A 14661-nucleotide genomic window follows, 5' to 3' on the forward strand; every position below is an offset into this window, starting at 1 on the left:
CTCGGATTCTCCCGGACGCTGTCGAGAATACAGGAAAGGTATTACTGGCCGCGTCTGACCGCCGACGTCGCCCATTACGTCAAGACATGCCGAGAGTGTCAGCGACGCAAGACACCACCGACAAGGCCAGCAGGATTACTACAGCCGATCGAACCTCCTCGTCGACCATTACAGCAGATTGGGATGGATTTGTTGGGACCGTTTCTGATGTCAACATCCAGGAATAAGTGGATCATCGTGGCGACGGACTATCTCACCCGCTTTGCTGAAACTAAAGCTCTACCGCAAGGCAGCGCAGCCGAAGTGGCGAAATTTTTCATCGAGAACATCCTGCTGCGACATGGTGCCCCAGAAGTCCTCATCACCGACAGAGGAACGGCTTTTACAGCAGAGCTCGTCCAAGCCATTCTGCAGTACAGCCAGACGAGCCACAGGAGGACAACTGCCTACCATCCGCAGACGAATGGTCTCACGGAACGCCTGAACAAGACCCTCGCCGACATGCTAGCAATGTACGTCGACATCGAGCACAAGGTGTGGGACGCGGTCCTGCCGTATGTAACCTTCGCTTACAACACGACAGTGCAAGAAACAACACAGATCACGCTGTTTAAGCTGGTTTACGGCAGGAACCCGACGACGACGCTCGACGCCATGCTGTCGCACGTCACTGACGAGGACAATTTTGACGTCGCTACCTATCTCCAGCGCGCCGAAGAAGCCCGACAGCTCGCCTGCCTGCGAATCAAGAACCAGCAGAGAACCGACAGCCGACACTACAACCTCCGACGACGTTTCTTCCAGTACCAGCCCGGTGACCGTGTTTGGGTTTGGACCCCTATGCGCCGACGAGAACTGAGCAAGAAGCTTTTGCGTCGCTATTTCGGACCGTACAAGATCATCCGACGTATTGGCGCACTGGACTATGAGGTCGTGGCAGACGGCATTTCGCTATCAAAGCGGCGCCGCTCACGACCTGAAATAGTCCACGTTGTGCGACTCAAGCCATACTACCAGCATTAATGAACTTTGGGGCTTCGCGTAACTGACCTTTGGACTTTGTTTCTTTTTGTCGTTTCGTTACTTATGTTTAATAAGTGTCCTTTTGTGTTTCGCTCTCTTATATTTGTAGCATCGGGACGATGCTTTTTAAGAGGGGGGTATTGACATGTGTACTTATCTTTATTGGGCGACCACGTTTCACCGCCTAACAAATGTTATCGCACAGCGCGGGACGCGCCTGCATGCATCCGAAGTTTCTGGAAAGTTATCGATGCTTCTATCCGGCTGTCTGTTGTCGCCGAACCTTGTGTTATCAGATTTCATCGCGTGACGCAAATGGTGTAGAACTTTGTTGTGGAAGGCACGCGGGTCCCAACAATTAGTCTGGAACATTCGACGACTGCTGTATAAAAGCCGACGCGCTTGGCCCGCTGAGCAGATTTTCGATGATCGCCGACTGTGTTCGCCACTATCGTTGTGCTATAAGTGTAGCCTGTTTTGTGGGCACAGGTTCGCCCAATAAAATTTAGTTTAGTCGTTCACAGTGTTGCTACTGTGCTCTTCAACGTCACCACCACGTGACAATACGAAACGTCGTGGCAACCACAACGGCAGAAATGCACCTGGAGTGTCCATATCGTTGCTTCAGCGTGACCGACGTTGACGAAGTGTTTTTTTTTTTTCTTTTTTCGTTAGAACTGCCGTTTTGAAGTGGGTGCGACTTATAGAGAGGTACAAGTTATAGACTAGAAAATACGGTAGTTAACAGTTATAGAGAAAGCGTTTCGTTTACTTGGAAGCATAGCGCCAATCTGAAGTGTATTCAGTATGTTTGAAACATTATGTTCATTAGTACATAATTGGTATTTTAGCACCTCGACCTAGTGTGCACATTTGTAAATGCATTGCCTACAGGGATTATGGTGTAATGAATAAATTACTGCATCATGGCACTGAATAGCATGAGCAATGTAGGAAGTGGTTAACATTTGTTAATATTGTGAGCGCTGCGTGGTCATTTCCCCTTCCTCATCTGTACATACTCATCATCACCGCTCGGGGCCATAATAGTGGATAACTCGCTCACTGAAATAAAAGGAAGGCCCATGGCCTAACTGTTTAACAAGTGGCGGAAGTTGCTGTCCGGTCCTGCAGTCCTCTCCTTTATCGAGCTTCCCCTCGAGTACATCCCTGGAGCTTCCACCATGTCTGCTCCTGCAGGGACACCTTTGGACCATCACTAGCACTCGGAATGATCGCCAGATGTTCCATAGCGACGATATTGAGGACTGCTCGGAAAATTGTGACCACGTGAGTGCATTTAACCATTGGGACGCAAAGCTCACTCGTGTAGCCTTCTACATGAGTGAGCAAACGTCGCGAATATTTGGTTCTTCACCCATGAGTGTGACTTCGTAGACTGGACCTCTTTTAAGCAGCAGCTGCGACAAATCTTTTCTACCCCACTGTCCGTTTAGAGGTCGCAAAAAAGAAGCTTGCCGTGTGTGTTCAGGATGCCGGTGAGTCGTGCACTTCATACATAGAAGACATTCTCGTTCTTTGCTGCCGTGTCAGCAGCTCCATGGCAGAGAGTGCACCATTTCCTCAAAGGCATTGGGTCTGTTGTGTTTAATGCCCTTGTCGTGAAGAACCCTACTACCGTAGCTGACATTATCGCTACTTGCCAGCTTCCGACGAACTTCATTCTGTCTGCTTGCAGCCTGACGCATCTGACCACAGAGCAACCAACGACAATGAACTGGCGAACATTGTTTAACTGCGCTAACAAATGGACCACAGAGACAGCATGGGACAAGGACGGGCGCAGACCAACATTCCGTCATCTGAGCTTCTAGCCGTTTGGCGTCACGCATTTTAAAGGCAGCCAGCCATGCAGGATAATTCGCAAAGAAGAGGAGTCGTAGCATGTCTACAAACCTCCGCGTCTGCTCCTTCAGCTCGTCGCGTATATTTCGACACACTTGTTTTCCATGTTTCAAGGAAGGTTTCACATGCCCATACAATCGGAATACATCTTCAGGAACCACATTCTTCCTTATGTAGAAAGCATACAGGCGCGCACGGCACTTCGCAGTGACGATGTTGGCGATGATCTCCGGAACACGGTTTACAGGAGCAGGAACACAAAAACCATAGCCCGCTGTAGAACATATGTAGTTTACAATGAACTGCATGCACTCGTCTGTACCATCATTCGCGAGCAATTCCATGCACAAACTCCACTGTGTGCTTTTAACGTACATACGACGTCTCCTGGTGGCGGCCTATATAACAGCAAGAAAAGAACTAGCTTCAGTGGCGTGTGCGCAAGGCCCAAACCCTCCGCCCCTGCCCACTTACACTGAGATTGCTGCTGAGGCATCATCCCTTCTGGCAGCCCCCACCAGCTGCGGCTGCACCACATGGGTCTCCCTCTCGGCAAGAGCACCGGCTCAGCCTGATGACAACGCACGGTGCCTGTTGTATTTGTTGTTGTCTCAGTGGGGAAGCTGGAACGTTTATTTCAATAGATAGGAAGGGGAACACGGCGCAGTACGCTTGCAAGGTTGAGCGCAGTGTGGTGCTAGCAGTCAGAAGAATCCGAAACTGAAACTGAGGATATAACATCATCTCTCCCTTAAAAGAAAGTGAAGCTGTCTCCCCTCACTTGAAAAAGAGAGAGAGCTTAAGAAACACAAATGTCTTACAGACAAAAGCAGGAACTTTGTACAGTTATACAACGAATAATGTTTTGAGAGGACCCGTGCATGCAGTTTGTCACGATAAACACCATAGCACTCAGAGTGCTTGATAGACTGAAAGCATCTTTATACATTGGAAATTGCAGGAAAATACGTTTACTTGTCCCCAACATATTTTTTTGTGACAGCTGGTACTTCTACATATTACAGCCATGTTTAATTCGAAAGATAACAGACATGAGATATTTTTGGTTCCTTATGTTGTTTTGCAATGAACACATGAAACATAATACCGAACAAGGAACATCATGAAATAGACTGCACACAATACTGTTTACATAATGTAAAGAGGGCAAAGTTAAATAAGACACGCTTGTATGTGCCTTGGGAAAAGCAAAGAAGTGAGCCTTGCTTGTTTGGCTGAAAGACAACATTACATACAAATTTAGGCAATATGTGTACACTGACCCTAAAAGAAAGACAATGTGAACACCCATGTATTGACCACGGACATTGGCTCACTTGCTCTGAGCCTGGGTCGAGAGTGACGGTCCTTGACCATTGTTGATGTGGCAGTGTGCATATGGCATGTTTATGCTGCGGGAAAGTTCAAAGAAATCCCCCAATTTAAGGGATACTATGTGACTTGTGTGGAAGAGGCATTTTTTGGTGTAAAGAGCTGAATTTGTATGATGGTCATTTACCGTAGTTGACTTGGAGGTGTGCGTACTGCACATTCATGCTGCAGGAAATTCCCCTTTTGAAGCATGCTACTTGTGCATCTATAATGTGGAACATTTTTGGCGTAAAGAGCTGAATTCACATAAGAGGGTTAATCCGCTGTTGAGCATAGGAAAGAGGAGCTTGTATACAAAGCTCCTTAAATACTGAATATAGTAAAGTATAGTAAAATGCAAATTATAGCAACCTGAATAATCTCAAGTGGCTGAAGAGTTCTATAGAAATTTGTACAGTACCAGTGGCACCCACGACAATAATGGAAGAGAGAATAGTCAATAGGAATTTGAAATCCCGCAAGTAACGCCGGAAAAAGTAAAGAAAGCTTTGGGAGCTATGAAAAGGGGGAAGGCAGCTGGGGAAGATCGGGTAACAGCAGATTTCTTGAAGGATGGTGGGCAGATTATTCTTGAAAAACTGGCCACCCTTTATACACGATGCCTCATGACTTCGAGCATACCGGAATCTTGGAGGAACGCTGACATCCTAATCCATAAGAAAGGAGATGCCAAAGGCTTGAAAAATTATAGACCGATCAGCTTACTGTCCGTTGCCTACAAAGTATTTACTAAGGTCATCACAAATAGAATCAGGAACACCTTAGACTTCTGTCAACCACAGGACCAGGCAGGATTCCGTAAAGGCTACACAACAATAGACCATATTCAAAGTATCAATCAGGTGATAGAGAAATGTGCAGAATACAACCGACCCTTATATATAGCTTTCATTGATTACGAGGAAGCGTTTGATTCAGCCGAAACCTCAGCAGTCATGCAGGCATTACGGAATCGGGGTGTAGACGAGCCGTATGTAAAAACACTGAAAGATATCTATAGCGGCTCTACAGCCACCGTAGTCCTCCATAAAGAAAGCAACAAAATCCCAATAAAGAAAGGCGTCAGGCAGGGAGATACGATCTCTCCAATGCTATTCACAGCATGTTTACAGGAGGTATTCAAAGACTTGGATTGGGAAGAATTGGGGATAAAAGTTAATGGAGAATACCTTAGTAACTTGCGATTCGCTGATGATATTACCTTGCTTAATAACTCAGCGGACCAATTGCAATGCATGCTCACTGACCTGGGGAGGCAAAGCAGAAGAGTGGGTCTAAAAATTAATCTGCAGGAAACTAAGTAATGTTTAACAGTCTCGGAAGAGAACAGCAGTTTACGATCGGTAGCGCAGCATTGGAAGTGGTAAGGAAATACATCTACTTAGGGCAGGTAGTGACCACGGATCCGGATCATGAGACTGAAATAACCAGAAGAATAAGAATGGGCTGGGGTGCGTTTGGCAGGCATTCTCAGATCATGAACAGTAGGTTGCCATTATCCCTCAAGAGAAAAGTGTATGATAGCTGTGTCTTACCAGTACTCACGTACGGGGCAGAAACCTGAAAGCTTACGAAAAGGATTCTACTTAGGTTGAGAACGACGCAACGAGCTAGAGAAAGAAGAATGATAGGTGTAATGTTAAGGGATACGAAAAGAGCAGATAGGGTGATGGAAGAAATGCGAGTTAATGACATCTTAGTTGAAATAAAGAAAAAGAAATGGGCACGGGCAGGACATGAAATGAGGAGGGAAGATAACCGATAGTCATTAAGGGTTACGAACTGGATTCCAAGGGAAGGGAAGCGTAGTTGGGTACGGCAGAAAGTCGGGTGGGTGGAAATGCATAAACTGTAAAAAAAAACTGTTTGATAAAAGAGCATGAAAGGAACGCTCCTAAGCAAATCAAAACAGTAGTGCTATTTTGAAACATAATCCTTAAACCGTAGTGGGAGTTGTCTACTTTGTGTAGACCCACGAAGAACTAATTCTGGTTGTGAAGTAGGACTAGAAGGATCATTACTCGAAGATGAGCTGGAATTCTGAATATCACTTTTCAGAATTCCTTCAGGAGAATTCCTATGACATTGCCCGCTATGACAGACAGAAGCCCAGCAGATTCTTCTGCAGAGGATGAACCCAGTTGCGGGTGTGAAACCGGAGGTAGAAATGGAGTGTGTGCAGCTGGAGAACCTTTACCAGTAGGAACTGGAAGAGATGGTGGGAAACTATCATAAAGAGATGGGTAGTCACTGGAATGACTCCTATCATCTAAGCTCTCAAGAGAATCCTGTCATACCATTATGCAAAATAGAAGTGAGGCGTGCAGACAGGACACAAGAGTAGAGAAGTGGACAACACAAACGCCTTTTTCGCCTCAGTGGACTTTTTCGCCTCAGTGCTCCCTTCAGTTGATAGTACGGCGTTCGTGTTGTCCACTTCTCTACTCTTGTGTCCTGTCTGCACGCCTCACTTCTATTTTGCATAATGAATCCTTACCAACTAGCTCAGCTTTCTGTTGTTCTAACCTGTCATACCAGGTATTTCACCAGTTTGGAAGCATTCCAACACTTGCCATTTTCAAGCTGGAAAATATTTGGTCTTATCTTGCGGTTAATCTTGAACAGGCCTAGGTATCTTGGACCAGATTTTGGCGAGTTGCGTGCTCGGACGAGACCTCCTGGACGAAACTGAGAGAATTTTGTTGCGCCACGATGGTCTACGTCCATTTTGATGTTTTCCTGTTTTTGTAGCACTCGTCTTTGCACTTTCTGGCACAACTTAGGAGAAGCTAATTTCGAATGGATTGGAGGTATATTTGCAACTTTGAGTCGAGTTCTTCGTTGAGGACTATGGAGCAGCATAGCCAGAGAAACACCTGTACTGTTATGTGGAGTACACCTGTAAATTGCCCAGTATTATAACACTGCAGACCTTAGGTCTCGTTGTTCCAAAATAGCAATCTGTAGGAATCCTGTGAGGGCACCGTTGAATCTTTCTACCTGGCCGTTTGCCTTCAGGTAGTAAAGTGAAAACAGGATATGCTTGATGCCTCTTTCTTTCAGGAAGTTTTCAAACTCAGTGGAAACAAATTGCGTTTTATTGTTAGAAACAATGGCATCGGGAAGCCCTTCTCTACTGAACAGAGAAATGTCAATGGTTGTCAGATAGCGTCATCCTCCACCACGGCGCTCCACGGCCGCTGCTTGCAGATCACGTTCGGTCTTTTCTTTCGCTAGCTGTCAACGATATTCTTTGCTCTTGTTCCACACATCACAAGCTAACCACCGCCTACCACTCATTACTAATGGACTTACGGAAAGCCTCAGCCGCACGCTCATCACAATGTTATCCATGTACGTTTCAGCAGATCACCGTGATTGGGACGAAAGTTTGCCTTATGTGACATTTGCATACAACTCATCCCACCCCAACATTGCCGGCTTTTCCCCCTTTTATCTCTTGTTTGGCCGCCACCCCACATTGCCTTTAGAGACACTACTTCCATCAGCTCCGCAGACTGCTACAGAATATGCCCGCGATGATATGCTCATGCTCAAATGGCTCATCACATTGCATGAGACCATCTCTCTGCCTCGCAGCTGACTCAAAAGCCCTGTTACGATAGGCACCACAGAACCGTTCACTTCGAGCCAGCTTCCTTGGTCCTCCTTTGGACCCCTTGCCGCCTTGTCGGCCTGTCTTCGAAACCTCTTTCCCACAACTCTGTACCCTACAAGGTTTTGCGCCAGCTCACTAAGGCAACATACGAGATCACCCAATTAGATAACTCTTGATTTTCAGTGCCCCCCCACCGATGTCGTGGATGTGTCCCGTCTCAAGCCGTACGTTTCAGCCTACAGCCCTTCCCTTGTCTTAAGTGCCGAGACAGCGCCAGGGGTTATGTTACATGCCATTCCCACATTCTGAAGAAGGTGCTCAGCAGAACGACGAAGAGGACAATCGAAAAGCTCATTCTTGTTTTGTGGTTATTCTGCCATCCTGGCTGTGACTTCTCTGTATATTTTGTAAATATAATTTTGCCTAATCTTTATCTACGTCATAATATCTATATATATCGGACCAGACCACAACAACTTGGACACAATTCTTCTGTTTGTGATGTTTGCCAGTGATGATACCGCTGCGCCAATTGCGCCGAACTGCACCAAAATGTGAACCCTGCTACATCCTGCTACATTTCCGCAAAATATGGTAAATCTGTGCCCACCCTGCGCCGAAGGGTGTGCTCCGGTCCAGAAACAAAACTAATTCATTGAGTGCCGCTTATGTCACCATCGAAAGCGGCATCGCTTGAGCTACCGGACTCAAGCGATGCCGCTTTTTTGTTTCATTCCTATCATTCCTACAGGGAAGTGAACCACTGGTGCATCGACTCTATGAAGAGATGGTGTTTCTCGTTTCTCGGCTGTTGTATATGTTGGTGGACACAGAAGCAGCTATGTCCCAATGGGAACCAGCCCAGAAAAAGGCTTTTCGGTTGGGTGCCTGAAGTTTCTGCTTAAAAGCCACTGAACACCTGCTATCACGACTGCCCTTTGGGAACATGGCACTGCGGAGCCTACGTTGCCTTTCTCCTATGGCCAGGGAGGAGGAGTCATCAGAAGCTGAAATGAGGTGCTTAGCTGCAAAGTTGCCTCAGGTGATACAGTCAAGTGAAATCTCAACCCTGATGGATGAGTATACAGTTTTTCAACTGGAGACAGTTGAAAGTGCTCCAAGGGTTGATAAATATTGGCAGGTCATTTTTGACTTAAAAAAGAGTGATGGCTCGCACAAGTATCCACTACTTAATAAAGTGGTGAAGGCTTTGCTCAGCATTCCCCATGGCAGTGCAGATGTGGAAAGTGTTTTAGTGAGAATCGTAGACTTCTTCATGACAGGGTGCAACTAATGGTAGAGAGCATCAATGGGATACATCACGTTGTGTCCTATGGCAAGCGCTTCAATAGTGACCCCAGCCGTTTCAGCATTACGCCTGAAGTTGTTAGAGTTGTGCGGAACGCAAAGAAACTGCACTCTGAACGCATTGCTTCTGAGGAAGAGCAGTCAGCGAAGCGGCAGCGCAAGTCAGATGAGGCAGGCTCATGCAGCGGTGATCAAGCAGACCTTCAAAAGGAAGTAGAAACCGCAAAGAAGATGCTAACAAATGCTGAACTTTTATTTAGCCATGGCCTCAAGTCAAAGGACTTTGCTGACATTGAAAGTGGCAATTCTCTTCTGGCTGAGGGCAAATCTAGGCTTGCAGTGGCCCTTGAAAAGATGGCTGAAAGTAAAAGAAGAAAAGTGGCTGCACACACATGAAGTACTTTTCCGGGGGTTTCCAGTAGTTTTGTGGACACAAGCCTGATTGATGTTGAAACTTGTGCAAATTTTCTTCATCGGACTTTTTAGTTGGCAGTTTATTAGAGCACATAACTAGAATTTTCTTCATATTCATTGCTGTGCTTCTGTATATTCATAATGTCTGCTTAAATTTAGTAAGTATGTTTTCATGAATGGGGTTCTCTGTCAAGGTGCTATTGTTCCCGCTGTGGTAAGTTTAGGCCCGCATAGTTAGTCATGCAGTTTCACTCAAGTAAGTGTATTCTCGGCTTTCTTTTTTTCTTTTTTTGTTAAAGGTTTTTTCGCTAGTCAAGCTGCCTCACTCATGACTATACACACAGTTGTTCACTAGTCCTGCTGTTTCACTCAAGTGAGTGTATTCTCTGCTATGTTTTGTGAAAGGTTTGTTCTCTAGTCATGCTACTTCACTTGGGTGAGTGTATTGCTTAGTTTTGTAAAAAGGTTGTTCTCTAGTCATGCTGCCTCCCATTACTTGGTTCCTTGCTTTATTATCAACAAGGTTTGCTTGCTAGTAATGTTGCCTCACTAGGATAAATGTATTCCTTGGTTTATCTCATAAGAGGATTGTTCTTTAGTCACGTTGCCGCACTATTTTGAGTATTCCCTTTTGTAAAACGTTTGTTCACAAGTCGTGCTAGTCCCATGAGCATATATTCATTGCTTTGTTTCATGACAGCTTTATCAGTCACATTGCCTCACCCATGTGAGTATATTCTATTTCCTTTGTGAAAGGCCACTGTTGTGATATTTAATCATGAGATCTGTTCCTGTGATCTTTTCTATACAAGTATGTGCAAATATTTGCCCAAGCTGCTGTGATAGTCTTGTTGCCTTAAGACATTTTATAATAAAGTGCAATAATTGTATATTTACACATTGTTTGTCTGGTAACTTTAGTTAAAGCTAGACTAGTTGGTGGTATTAATAATTAAAGTAAGTTGCGTTTGTTATATTTTGGCTATGATAGAACACCACTCAGTACTTCTTGCTTTCCTATTATTTGCTTGCTGTGAAAGCTGCACATATGTTTTGCAATTGTTTCAACAGACACCCGCTTCGAACGCTTGTTTTACTGCTCCGAAAATCAATTTTGCCTGCTCCGAAAGCCCCATTCTACTGCTCCAAAAAAGCATTTATGCCTGCTCCGAAAGCCCATTTTACTGCTCTGAAAAGCATTTTTGCTTGCTCTGAAAGATAGTTTTAGTGCTCCGAAAAGCAGTTTTGCCTGCTCTGAAAGCTGCTCCAAAATGGCCAAGGCCAGTATCGTCACTGTGTTTACGCATAACCCCATTGTTCTATGAACTACTGGGTACTTCCCTGTCTACCTCATTTATGGCCGTTCGCCAACACTTACGCTCGATGCCTCTTTCTTTAATGTCCCTACTGGCTCCTCAGGGTCTATGTCCAAACGGTTCGTTTCAAGAATTGATGAATGTTGACAATGTGCTCGACTCGTAGAAGAGGTGCTGCTCTGGACATCCGTTCATACCCCAGGCTAGTGTCAGAAGTTCCTCTCGCGTCTTCTAGGACTCTACATCATTACAGAACAAACCTCCCTTGTGAACTACCGTGTCACTTCCATTGAAGATCCTTCCGACCATTGTTGCCATGGTACCGAGATAATTTACGTTTTGCATCTCAGTTTGTTCGGCTTTTCTTGCCAGTCTAAGTGCAGCAGAGCTGCCCACTCCAGTGCGCAGGGGAAATTAGTGTGAGCACTGCATGTGTATTTCATCTTCCTCATTTGTGCGTACATGGAGCCATAAAAGGGGGTGGCTCGCTCACTGAAATAAAGGGAAGACGTGCGGCCTAATCCATTGTCTCACAATATGAATGAGTGGTACTTTTATTTGGTCCTTCACAGGACCGTCAAAATTGATAGACTTATCCAGCATATTGAAATAAACAGGGAGAGAAAACAGCCAAAGACAGGGAAGCATTTGACATTATTTTCCCAATTCTAACTCACCCCCAGCTCTGATGCCCACCTATTTTCTGTAAGTTAAAATAACAAAACTAAAGTGGAAATGCAGAGAAGATGCACCTCATCCTTTCTGTTCTCCAGGTGTGTGTACTAAGCGTGTGCTCGCCCAGCTAGCTGTACAGAGATGATGTCACTGTAGCTCCTAAATGAAGTAGACATCTAATGTGCACGTGATTGTTTAACAGGAAAGAAATTAGCTTGCCTTTGATTCCTGCAATCAAGAAACAATGAAACCAGCAAGAGGTGCCTTCAAAGGATGGAAATTATTTACACACCTTCTCATCCCTCTCAGACAGCACTTTACTACTGCGTGTGAACCACATCACGCTTTTGATATTCTGCATTTATCAAAAAACTGTGCGACAAACGTGATGGTGGCCCATTTGGCTGGTTCATACATGACGCACCTTATTGCTGCTAACTTAACATGTTGAACTGTCATAATCAATTAAAGCTTGTCTTGCTGCATGAGAAATTGTTCTGTCACCCTCTTGTAATGGCAATAGTGGTGATGCTGACAGTTGTAAAAATCCCTTCTGTTGAGGGGCTGTTGTGAACATGGTTTGGAACATGATTTGGAACTGTCGGAACATGGCACTGGGTGCAGTTTTCGTATAAGTTTTCTTGGGCAATAAAACGCACTTATTAGAATTAGCCAAATACTGTAATCATTCATTGGTGAGCCACCTTAGGGCAGACCGTAATGCATTAGCATTAGGAGTGTCAAAGTGGTAAAAAGTGGTTGTGAAGCATGAGAAGCCGGTTGTATGTGTGTGTTGTTAAGAGAGAAGCAGGCAAGAAGCCGTCCCTGCAACCGTAGCAGCAAGGCACTCGGGTGCTGTCGCTTGCTCTTCATCGTCGCTGTGTGCGTGCACGCGTGTTGCAGGTGATGCACGTGCAGCTCCTCTTTGCACACCCACGATTGCCACTCGGGGCTGTAGTAGTGGGTGGCTCTCTCGCTGAAATAAAAGCAAGACCTGCAGCCTAACCATTCTCTCATAATAGATATATATACTATAAAGTACAACTGACAGTGGTCTGCTCCTGACATCCATCAGTTGCATTTCACTCCTCGAAGAGGCACGACATGTGTCGAGTGAGCCACTTAACAACAGTTTGCAATGTGGTGAACGCGGCTGAAATCATCGATGCACGACCTCAAAGAGGTGCGACGTTGTGCTAATGTACTTGCATTTATCGCTAAATCTCCAGATAAATTTTTGGTAGGACATTATGTGTGTGTGTTACATTCACTGTCCTTTAGCACCGTCAAGACAGACACTGCTGCTGCTGTCGGTGTTTATAATTTGGGTCACCATTGGAAGTCAAGTGCATTCATGCTAACCAGTCAATTGTGAATTTTCTGGCAAATGCCAATTTCAGGAGTGAAATAACAAAACTTTGGGTGCATAGAAATGTATGGGTGCTGGCTGGGATCGAATTAAGTTAAAGATCAAATTAGCCAGAGTCAAATTAATGGAAGTTTATATTGAATTTTGGCTATATTCAATGATTTTGGGATCACCGAACCATTCGATATAACACGGCTGGAGCATACAGTAGACTCGTTAATTTGACTCCGGTTAATTAGGCTTTTTGGTTCATTCAGTCCTGACCAAAGGCCCCGAATGTCATTTTCTATCCTAATATTGGCCTTTGCCAGATGATTCGAACTTTACTAGTCTGCACTTAAGTGCCTGACCCCAATGGGGACCCCTTTAGCAGCAGTCTTGGTGGAGCTTAGGGATAGTGAATGCGTCAAACACACATTATCTCCTTCCAAAAGCACCTGTTTTCAACTGGACATTGGATACTCTTAAGCGAAGATGGTAGCTCACAATGAATGATTACACTATTACATAGGACTTTTTTTTTTCTTTTTCTCCAAGAAGTTCACTTTGAAGATGGCCTGCACATTGCAATTGGATGCGAAACTAAAATTGTGTTCAAGGTGTTTGCAACAGCTTATCGTAAGAGCCAGCATATCGCCATTGTCATAACAAGATTGCAACAAAAGTAGTTCTCATGCAGCCTGAAGATGACGACATACCACTTTCAGCCTTCGATTACGAAAGCTCATTGAAAAGAAAAGGTATTTTACATGCTAAACTAATGGAAACAAGTTGCGTTTCATGTTTTTGGCATTCCAGAGAATTGCGTGCATTGCGGGGCCACCATCCTATTTACAATTGTTGCGGAGTCGTTCACAATTAACGTACAGTGGACTGTACGGAGGACATATTGTGGTTCATAAAGTGCTCTCTGAAAGTTGACAACGGACATTAGGTGCAAATAAACTTCTATTCTGTGAAGGTAAAGTTATTGGTTTCATTCTTTTCTTAATGCAAGAATATTTTGAATTATAGGCACGACTACATCCAACTAGTAGTATTTTGCAAGCCCCTTCAACTATTTAACGGTACCTCAATATAACTACTGTTGTGGATATGACCACATTTCGGTGCATTCCTGCCACCATGCAGCGGAGTATGTGCAGCTGCTGAGCGAGGAGGAGGACCCCCTGCTGCTGCTCTGTGCTGGCCTGACCCTGGTGCACATGGGCTGCCAGAAGTTCTCGGCTCGTCGCCACTGGCTGCTGCTGCAGGCCATGAGCTTCCTCGACAGGTACCTGCAGGCACGGCCAAGCCAGGAGGCCCTGTTCAACATGGGTCGTGCACTCCACCAGCTGGGCTTCCCACACATGGCTCTCAACATGTACCAGCGCGCACTCGGCACACCACCAGCAGTGCAGGGCATGCCAGTCAGTATCCTCGAGTGGACGCTTCCTCTCTTGTGCCAAGAGACCTGGCTTGAACAAAGCCTGGCTCTCTGATGGACCAATTTTATTTCACCGATTGCTCCTTCACACTCACAGTTGTCGCATTTGACTTTGTCTTGAAGGTGTTCTTGAAGACCTTTTCATGCCTGTTGCTACCAGTGCTGTTGTCAGATACCATATTTAAGGTAACGTTTTTTAATTTTTTCCCCACAATATTAGCATGAAAGTTACCCCTCACCATATGTGTGAGGC

At 45.2% G+C, this 14661-nt stretch overlaps 1 protein-coding gene and 1 long non-coding RNA gene across 4 annotated transcripts in view; one reads left to right on the plus strand and one right to left on the minus strand.

Moving 5' to 3' along the window:
* The window catches only part of LOC126536973 (general transcription factor 3C polypeptide 3-like), a 312777-nt gene that overhangs the window by 280308 nt on the left and 17808 nt on the right, over nt 1–14661 (plus strand). For all 3 annotated transcript variants that reach the window (XM_055073144.2, XM_055073142.2, XM_050184056.2), the window contains exon 19: nt 14114–14391. In XM_055073144.2, the coding sequence (XP_054929119.1) occupies nt 14114–14391 (278 nt within the window). The remainder of the gene's footprint in view (nt 1–14113; nt 14392–14661) is intronic.
* On the minus strand, nt 9441–14176 carry LOC140216855 (uncharacterized). Its single transcript, XR_011893562.1, has 2 exons — nt 14054–14176; nt 9441–9566 (listed from the first exon to the last, which is right to left on the minus strand). It is a non-coding gene; the product is annotated as an uncharacterized lncRNA (long non-coding RNA).

Source organism: Dermacentor andersoni, chromosome 3 (assembly GCF_023375885.2).
Source record: "Dermacentor andersoni chromosome 3, qqDerAnde1_hic_scaffold, whole genome shotgun sequence".
Taxonomy (NCBI): Eukaryota; Metazoa; Arthropoda; class Arachnida; order Ixodida; family Ixodidae; genus Dermacentor; species Dermacentor andersoni.